Genomic DNA, 9,779 nt, shown 5'->3' with positions numbered 1-9,779 from the left:
AGCTAATATGATGAATTGTATTCGGAGACTAATCTTCTATTGTATTCGATAAATCTGCTGTTGCTGTGTGGTGCTGTCTATATTCTGTGCAGTAATATATTTTGTAACCTGTGCAAATATTAGAAAAGAAAAATAATAATTTCTAATATTCATACTAGTGGCGGACCATACAACACATTAGTGGCGCACTGCTGTAAAAATACTAGTGACGCATTGTCTATTAGTGCGCCATTAGTAACCCAGAGCAGAAGGTAAATATGACCCCCTGGGAGGCATACTAATGGCGCACCATGGGACATACTAATGGCGCACTGCCTGGTGCGTCACTACTATCTGATATACTAATGGCGCACCCATGTAGTGCGCCATTAATGGCGAAAACAGGTGCGCCACTAACAGGCCTTTTCCTAGTAGTGCCTAGCGAATTCATGATCGTTAATAAGGACAAGGAAGTGATTCTCTTGCCTTATCATCCCATGTAAGTCATCCGCACATATCCTTTCGTCAGTGTTAATCATTTCTTTGTAACATGGAGGCTAATTTGAGGTGTACTTAATTTGCGCAGCGGGGGGGGGGGGGGGGGGGGGGGGGGGGGGGGGGGAGGGCACCGTCCTCATCATTCTGTTCTCGGAATACTCCCATGCGATGTACTTGGACTCATCGAAGAACCTCAGTAAAAAGGATTACAAGCACATAAAGAGTGTTCTCGATAGTGCCCTATTAACCTTCAGCCTGTCTGGTGGATATATCAACGTGAAAAAGTACAGGAATCGCGGGCTGGCTTTCGGTCATAAGACTGACTTCTGCTGCATCCAACAACCACACACCAATATGGCTGATGGATTCTACCTCATGCTCACCTGCTCGAGTACAGAAGGGATAATCAACGCCTTCGCATGTCACCTACTACCAACGATGCCGAGATTATCAGCTGGGCCACAAGCATAGGAACGACACCGGATCATCGAATCAGAGCTGAGTTTTATCATGTACAGTGTGAACTTGCCCAAGTGATCATGAAGCAGGTCCTCGAACCAACATGGATGTTCTACCATGGGCCAATCACGCGGGAAGATGTCCGAGCACTGCTACTCGCTCAGTGTCTGGACCTTAAGCCTTTCAAGAAGCTCGGGTGCTTCCTCCCTGTCTATGAAGATTGGACCGCTGACATGGAGGACTGATTGCTGATGACAATGTGTCACTACTATCTTTCTATGGCAAAACTTTGAATTTATGCATGGCGAAACTATGTGATGTAACTAAACCGTGGTCCTGAATTAGCGTAGATCGCTCTAGTTAATTAGTTTGGGTATGAGTAACTTCGTCATTTATGTTTACTATTGGTTGCTTGTATTTTGCTAATTATGTCGCTTTGTTTTCTTAAGTACATTATGTTGCATATTATTGTTCAATTCATCAACTCACGATGCAGGTACATAGATCAGAGATGGCGAAGGGCTACCACGCCGTGTACGTTGGGAGGGTTCCAAGAGTCTACGACCACTGGTCAGCCGCTCAGGCCAGGTGCACAGGTACCCGGGTGCTAGCCACAGAGTGTTCGACAGCAGAGCCGAAGCGGAAAGTAGTTACTTGAGGTGGACACTCCAGCATGAGCAGGGCGGGACCGCCGGTACTACATAGTCGCGCTCTTGCTCATGTTGATCGCTCTTCTCTTCTACATCATGGTTTAGATAGAGATGATGAAACTTGTGTGTGTGTGCCATGACCATGCAGTTGCACTTATTGGAGACATGACATGATCGCACTTGTGTATCGCTATTTTCAAGATGTGATGATATTTGTGTTGAATGATGATGATGATGGCATGACGAGACTACTGTATGTTTATGATATGATGAGAATAGTGTATGTTTAGTATGAGCCGATGAAACTATTGTATAGAGCCCGCATAAATACCGCACAAGTACATAGAAAGCGCGGATCGATGAAAGCAGCAACATTAGCAGTAGCGCTGTAAATCACCTAGCAGTAGCGCTGTTGCAGGAATCGCTACTGCTAAGAATACTTACCAGTAGCGCTGCCCATACCAGCGCTACTGCTACAACTTAGCTGTAGCGTGGTAGCAGTAGCGCTGGACCCAGCGCTACTAGTAGGATTTTCCCTAGTAGTGATTTTGTATCTTTCTCTTTTACTGATTAACAAACTCTAATTTGTAGACCTCACACGAGACAAAAATGTTTTTATTACTCTCTTGCTAACTTGTGGACCTCACACGAGACAAATATATTTGTATCTTTCTAACTTGTGCTTTAATTGCTTTATTAGTTCTATAGTACTGCTGGTTGGTTGGTTTGCTCTCTTGCTTTTTTTTTTTACCATGGTCACTTGGTAAAGTTCAGAAGGCTTAAAGTTAGCTGCACACTCGTGCCACAACAAGCAGTGGAGTTGCTAGCCTTGCCATTCGCTCAAGAACATCCAAAGTGAAGTGGCTTCTTCTTACTTGCCTGCTCTGCTCTGTTACTAATGGTGATCATCTTTTCCCCAAATTATATTTTCCTCTTCCCATATCCCTCACTGGTATGTATAAAATTTTGATTTCCCCAGTTTTTGCATATGAACATAATTTTTTCTGTGGAAAACTGGGTGTCGCAGCAGCACGCTGACGAGGATGAGGAGACGACCCCACTCTCGCGCCACCGGCCCTTCTTCAGGGCCGTCATGTGCAAGATCCACGTCCAGAAGACCTAGCTGCTGGTATGATATGACGCTGCAAGCCTGCAACAATGGCGGCTAGCTTCATAATCAAATGGCCATGCCCTGATTTCCTCTGCTTCTTTCGTCGGACCATGCAGATAATCCCGGCTCACTTCCAGCGCCGGCTGCCGGTGAGGAGCACCGCGGCGGTGCCCCGGTGCCGCAGGAGCTCGTGGATCATGAGCTACTGTGGCCACACAAAGCTGAAGAACCTGGACGCGGGCTGGGCGGACTTCGCCATCGAAAATTTGCTGCACGTTGGAGATGCGTGTGTGTTTGAACTGGTGTCCAGGGATGCCGAAGATTTCAGCAAGGGTGAGGTGATGCTCGAGGTGCAGGTTACCATGGATTAGCCATCGTTAGACGTTCGTGAGAGCTAAGCTTCACTTGTTGCTGGTGCAAGTCGATTCAATGTCTTCTTGTAAGCCATCGACCACCATATTATTACCTTGCATTTCATTCTCTAGGTCTATGTGTCTTCTTGTAATTTGGTCAAGACATAATCGGTTTTCTCAAGACCGAGTATTTCATCATTCCTCATGTCTATTCTTGGATAGTCATTTGTTCAAGATAAGCCATGCATAGACTCTTCGTCACTTCCACTTGTTTTCCTCATTTCTTCTGATGGCCGCATGTGCTTACCTCAATATTTGTGAACACTATTGCAGACCGGCCAGTGTGCTCTCTCCATGCTCGGGTTATTTAACCACCTTCCTCTTTCTCCCATATAAGAATTGTCCGTCGAAACAAATGAGGTACTCCTCCATGCTTCAAGCTCAACACCTTGCTCCCACATACCATCTGTTAGCAAAAGCAACAAGGAAAACAAGAGAGGAACGGAGGTTAGCTTGGGAATAGGATACATCAGAAATGAGAAGTCTAATATGCGCAGTGTAGCATGGTTCCACATGGATAGACTTCGTTGTCCACCACTGATTCTCATCAAAGAATGTGTCTAGGCGGTTGACTTGTGCGACTGCGCGGTGCGACGATGACTAGATGCCAGTGCTTTGGCGGCCGGCGGCTGCTGTGTGCCTCTGTCGACACCAGGGGTATAAATGGCGGCTGCTCTGCTTCTTAGTCATGCGCTGCGACGACCCTGTTAGAGTTAAGCAAAAATCTAGGATTGCACGTGCATGTGTGTCCTAGTTTGTTAGTATTGTAAACCGAGTAGGATTAGCAGTGCTACACCAAGTCGGATAGCTAGCAGTCTATCATATATATATATACTTCATTCATTCATAAATATTTGTTTTTTTAAAGATTTTAAATAGACTATCATATACGAATGTATATAGACATATTTTAATATAGATTAACTCATTTTGCTTCGTATATAGTTATTTGTTAAAATTTCTAAAAAGACAAATATTTAGGAACAAAAGGAGTATCTGTGTGTACCCCAGCCTTGTACCACAACCAGAAAACGAAAAGCAATAAAAAGCTCAGAAGCTACACGCCCCTGCGGCAATCAAAAAGTCTTCCCGATCGTTTCTTACGTTCGCCACGTTGCGGAGAGACGTGATCGATCCGATCCACTGGAGAGCTAGCAAGCCAGGTTCACGTACAGCTACACCAGCACGAATTGCTCCTGGAGATCAATAAAGCTAGCTGCTTGCTTGCTTGCTTGCAAGTTTTGCACGTCCGTGTTTTCAACTCCTGGTTAATTGATCTAGTGATCTTTTTTTAGACAACCTTGCCAAACTTTATTCAGAACCTTGAATGTTTACAGGTACAAAAGACAACTCCCCCGGTTGGCCCAACCACACGTGGCGACCAAAGACGAGTGTCAAAACATGTTTATCAAGATTGTAAGCCTCGTAATTCGAGCTCCTAAACTCATGAACTATGTTACACGACGAAAAGTAACGAGAACAGTCTATTACTTCATGTATTATAGCTCCATACTCCGTCGCCAATTTCTTCTTTATGCCGTCCACCACTGTCTTGCATTCTGAGGCAATATGTATCCGGTTGACATGCACATCCTCAGCCAAGGCTTGTCCTTGTATAGACAGTGCCTCAAGCTTGGCAGCCTTAGAGACATGCTTGAACTTGATCGCCGAAGCCCCCAGAAAGATACCAAACTGGTCCCGACATATAGCCGCCGATACTCCAAAGGTTCCATCACCTGAGACTGCCCCATCTACGTTAAGCTTTGCATGGCCCTCTGTCGGCGGCTGCCATGTTGCCGGCCGAATCATTGCAATCCTGCTGCTCACTGCCGGCGATTTTTCAACTATCTGGAGATCTTTGAGGAAGGTCATGACAAAAGCAATGGTTGAGAAAGGACTTTCATAAATCTCGTCATGTATCACCCGTCTTCTTGCTCGCCATATCGCCCATAGCGTCACCACCATACGAGTAAATTCCGCATGGGACAGAGTATCATGCAAAGTAAAGAGCCAGGCCCTTGCGTTCATTGACAGAATCTTAACCATAGTCTCCACCGTTTCTTCCGAGCACAAGTACCAGATGCTTCTTGCCATTATGCAGTCTATGAGGGCATGTTTCCAGCTATATTGTGAAGAGCATAATGCACAGGCCTTCATAGTGGAGATGTTGCGATGGTGGAGAAGATCGGCTGTTGGGGTTGTTGCATGGCACAGTCTCCACAGGAACACTTTTATTTTTGAAGGAACTTTCATCTTCCAAAGTGATGTCTACACTCCTTCTTCCCTGGAGTCATTCGTGTGACCCCCAGCCGGCTGCAGAAAAGATCCGTTCCTTAACTTCGTCCCAAGCAAAAATTCGTGTGACCCCTTTCATCCTCTCCTCAGGCCCAACAATCAGCAACTGTCCTCGTGCATAGCGGGATCTTGAGAATGCTCTCAGCATCCAAAGGTATAAACACTGCTCGCACCCTTTCCTCTCGCCAAGAGGAAGACGATCTATCAATCAACTTCGAAACCCTAGTTGGCTTATCTTGTACAAGAGATTCTATTGGCCTCATCATCCCCGACCTTGCTAACCAATTATGATCCCAGATTTTTGTTTCTTCTCCTCTCCAAATTCTCCTAAGTCCTTGTGCAAGAGCTTCACTTCCATGAATAATCGCTCTCCATATTTTCCATGGATTATCTCCTAATTGAGCTTCCAGGAAACACGATGCTGGATAGTACTTCACTCGCAATATCCTGAAGCTCAAAGCCATTGGGTCATGTAATTTTCTCCAGGCTTGCCTAGACAGGAGTGACAAGTTAAAAATCTCAATGTCTGTAAAGTCAAGTCCTCCAAAGGGCTTTGGCTTGGTGCATACATCCCATGACACCCAGCAAGGTTTTATCTTCCCCCTTTTGCTGCCCCACCAAAACTGTCATATCATTGAAGTTACACATTCACAAATACCTCTCGGTAATCTGAAACAAGACATGGAATATACAGGTATGGCTTGAGCAACAGACTTTATTAGCACCTCCTTACCTCCATATGATAACAATTTCTCCATCCATCCCTTGATTTTTTTTCCCAAACTCTATCCTTCAAATATTTAGAAGTTCCATTCCTAGCATGACCCACATCAGTAGGCATTCCTAAGTATTTGTCACTCAGCTGCTCATCATGTACTTGAAGGGTGTCCTTAATGCTGTCTTGAACCACTTGGGGACACCCCTTACTAAAAAATATGGATGATTTATCATTGTTGACTCTTTGCCCCAACGCATTGCAATAGGTCTCTAGCAGGTTTGAAACGACCCTTGCCCCCTCATTACTAGCCTTGAAAAGTAGCAGGCTATCATCAACAAAGAGCAAGTGATTGACAACTGGTGCTGTCGGCGCCACCTAAACTCCCACAAAAGCTGACGATTGAGGAACCATTGATCTAGCAATCTAAAGCCAACAGACCCTGAGTTCATGCTGGACTAGTTGTAATTTATTATTTTAATCCAACACTGGGCTGGCTAAGGCCCAATCGGCCTTGCCGTTGCTCCGTCAGTGCTTGCCATACCAGGGAGCAGCGGTGGCATTGTACTAGGTTTTCTTGTTTGCCGTACCCGGAATAGTGGTGTCTTATGGTTTTATTGTCAAAACGGTGACTGATATTTTTGAAGGGGAGAAGCCAACAGCCGATGATTTTCTGCAAAATCTGATACCGGTGAGGATGGCGCTGTACCAGACAGTTACGAAAGTGATCAACACTACACCATGTTGTTCTCGGTCCCATTGGGGGAGCCTAAATTTATTGTTTGATGTATGATGTTTACTGGGCTCATAACCCCCTATGTGAAAATATCTTACCGATTACTTGGAGCTGTTGTATCGGATTTTGTAAAATTTTATAAAACTCTGCAACATAGTGAAGTCCAGCTTAATATGTTATTGTATTTGTTATACTGAAATTAAATGATGGGCGTTGGAACTCCCGTGGATTCAGCACATGAACAATAACTCTGGTTTAGGACGCTAGTAACGTCCACACGTGTGGTGGGAGCGACATCCGCCCACATGCCTTATAACATATAGACTACGCCACGTCACCGCATGCATGCATGTGAGAATCTATTTTATTCCTAGTTTTTAAAATGTTTTATCTCTTAAATGAAAAATTCGATTGAAGATCCGTTTTCACCATTAAATCCATCGCGACGAGATCTTTGAAACTAGATCTCATAGCAATATGTTTCGACGAATTTTTTTGGGTTAAAAGTTGTCATGTCTATTGCATATGAATTGCCATGGTGTTTACACTGAAGTTGCCATGATATATTTCAGCTATTTTTTCTACATTTAAAAGTAAATTTTGACATATTATAAAAGGGAGAATTAAGAAACTATACTTTCCATGAACCATAAACTAAAATTGCCATGATACATGCATTTAAAATTGCCATGGTTCATACAAAAAATAATTTTCATGGTCAAAGTACTGGAATAGCCATGGTCAAAATACTAAAATTGCCATGCTATATAAACTAAATTTGCCACATGACAACTTTAGTGTAAACACTATGGCAACTACGGTGTAAACATAATGGCAACTTCTGGGCAATTTTTTTTTCCGTTGAAACATATCAACATTGGATCTAGTTTTGAAGATCTCGTCGAGATGGATTTAATAGTAAAAACAGATTTTTAATTGGATTTTTAATTAGGAGATAAAACATTTTTAAACCGAAAACGAAAAAGATTCCCGCTGATGTTGTCTGCTTTGACGTGGCAAAATGAATAGTAATGGAGGCATTTGGGCCATGTTGCTTCGTGCCACACGTGCGGGCGTTAACATTTGTGATGGTTTATGGATGCACCTTGGCAGCTCCATCACATGCTAGGAAGCTTTCCAAATGCAGAAAGCAACAAATACATTCCAAATGTAAAAAAAAGAATACTTTCCAAATGCAGTTAGAAGTAAAGCTACTCATTTTTGGGGGAAGCCGCACTATATGTGTGATGAATTAGTTGACTGCAATAACTTTATTGTACTATTACTTTTTTGACAAAGGGTGAATTTTATTGAGTCAAAATGAAGCATCAAGCAGATACAAATACAATGAGCAACCACCTCATTAGGCCCTTATTCTATCAGTCTCTGCATAGTTAGGATGCACACAACTAACACCAGGGCTCACATACAAATAAATGCACTGGTAAATAGCAAAGCCATATAAGACGAATGCTATGCCTAAACGAGGAAAAAAGAAAAGAAAAACTATTCAAGCGATCAGCGATTGAAAAAAATAAAACAACGGTCATATCCACACCAGTCATTTGTTGACATTGCAAGGACAACGAGGTTTCTTCAATAAGAAATGCCTTCATCAAGGCATCGACACTCAAGCGCCGCCCTCACCGGATCCAACCATCAAAGACTAGAATCAAGGTTTTCACCGTGAAGAACAAGTCCGAGCATATTTGAGCAATGTCTTCAATAAGGTAACTACACAAAAATATCAACATTGCTAGGTATAACCAACTTGGGTTAGCCCTAAGTTTTCACTCCGGATGTTGAGACCGGGTACTAGAGGAGATCACCACCTCTTTTTCATGATCCCAACAGCTACACACGTTGGGTTAGATATCCAATTGCGGCCACTGCACAACCATACACTTTGCGTCATGTTGTCGTAGATTGCATCTCATCACTGAATGCACACGGGCCCGAGTGAGAGACGGCAAAAGTCACAAAGGAGCCTTCTGGATGCATCCCACAATGTCATCAGTATGAGCCATCTGAAGTAACCACCTGATCTGGAATTCTCACGAAGATCATTCGGTGGGCACAGCAATCCGCAGTGAGGCTGTAGCCGCTGCTAGAATGGCAATCACACAAAACGACACCGACGACGGAGCACACCACCGCTGACATGCATCACCCGAACCAGGAGGGAGAGTTGCAATGTGGCCAAACCTGCTCAGCCCACCACCTCCACTTCTCCGGTACCAGAAGTTCAAGCAGCGACTAAACATTGTAATTCATGGTAGAAAAGATTCAGTAATGATGCATTCATTATTAACTATACACAATGCATGAGGATGACAATAATGCTCTCAGGTCTGGCGCTTGTTTGAGAAGGTGAAGACACAACATAAAAGTAATAGATGGTCCCTTCGCAGAGCGAAGAAGAGATTTGCAAAGCTGCCAGAGCTCAAAGCTTAAATCAGAGATAAATAAAATTTTGGGAGGTGCACCCTTCCTGTTTACGTCACGACCAAAAGTTATCAATATCTTCCATGCTAAACACATTAGTGGCGGTTTCCAAACGGTAAAAGTAAAGGTTTGTCCCCCCTCCACCAACAAACACACTTCACGGCTAGCCGAACCCATGGGTGCCGTCCATACCAACAACAATTATGGAGGAGTTTTGTTTAATTATTTACACATTTTTTCTTTTATTTCGGGACCGGGAATCCCTATTACCGCCATACATAATGATTGTAGTCATCAAGGATCACAAGGTAAAACCGATAACCGGAAATGTTGTTAATGGGAGAGGTCCATACATCTAAGTGTAGCAACTGGATAGGCAAATGAGTACAACCCTTGTTCAAGAATTCATCCGATTAACCAGTTAACTTGCCGATTAATCCCTACTCATAGGGTCCCCGAGTAGCCAATTACCCGATAA

At 43.7% G+C, this 9,779-nt stretch overlaps 1 protein-coding gene across 1 annotated transcript; it reads left to right on the top strand.

Annotated features, from left to right (window-relative positions):
* Positions 1 to 2,417: 2,417 nt before the first annotated feature.
* On the top strand, positions 2,418 to 4,120 carry LOC125518132 (B3 domain-containing protein Os06g0112300-like). The gene is made up of 2 exons (XM_048683070.1): positions 2,418 to 2,694; positions 2,736 to 4,120. Exons 1-2 carry the CDS (start codon positions 2,575 to 2,577, stop codon positions 3,066 to 3,068), a joined length of 453 nt encoding a protein of 150 aa, XP_048539027.1. The 5' UTR covers positions 2,418 to 2,574; the 3' UTR covers positions 3,069 to 4,120.
* The last annotated feature ends 5,659 nt before the right edge of the window (positions 4,121 to 9,779 follow it).

The sequence above is a fragment of the Triticum urartu genome, chromosome 7 (assembly GCF_003073215.2).
Source record: "Triticum urartu cultivar G1812 chromosome 7, Tu2.1, whole genome shotgun sequence".
Lineage (NCBI taxonomy): Eukaryota > Viridiplantae > Streptophyta > Magnoliopsida > Poales > Poaceae > Triticum > Triticum urartu.
This window is presented reverse-complemented; position numbering and strand designations above follow the sequence as displayed.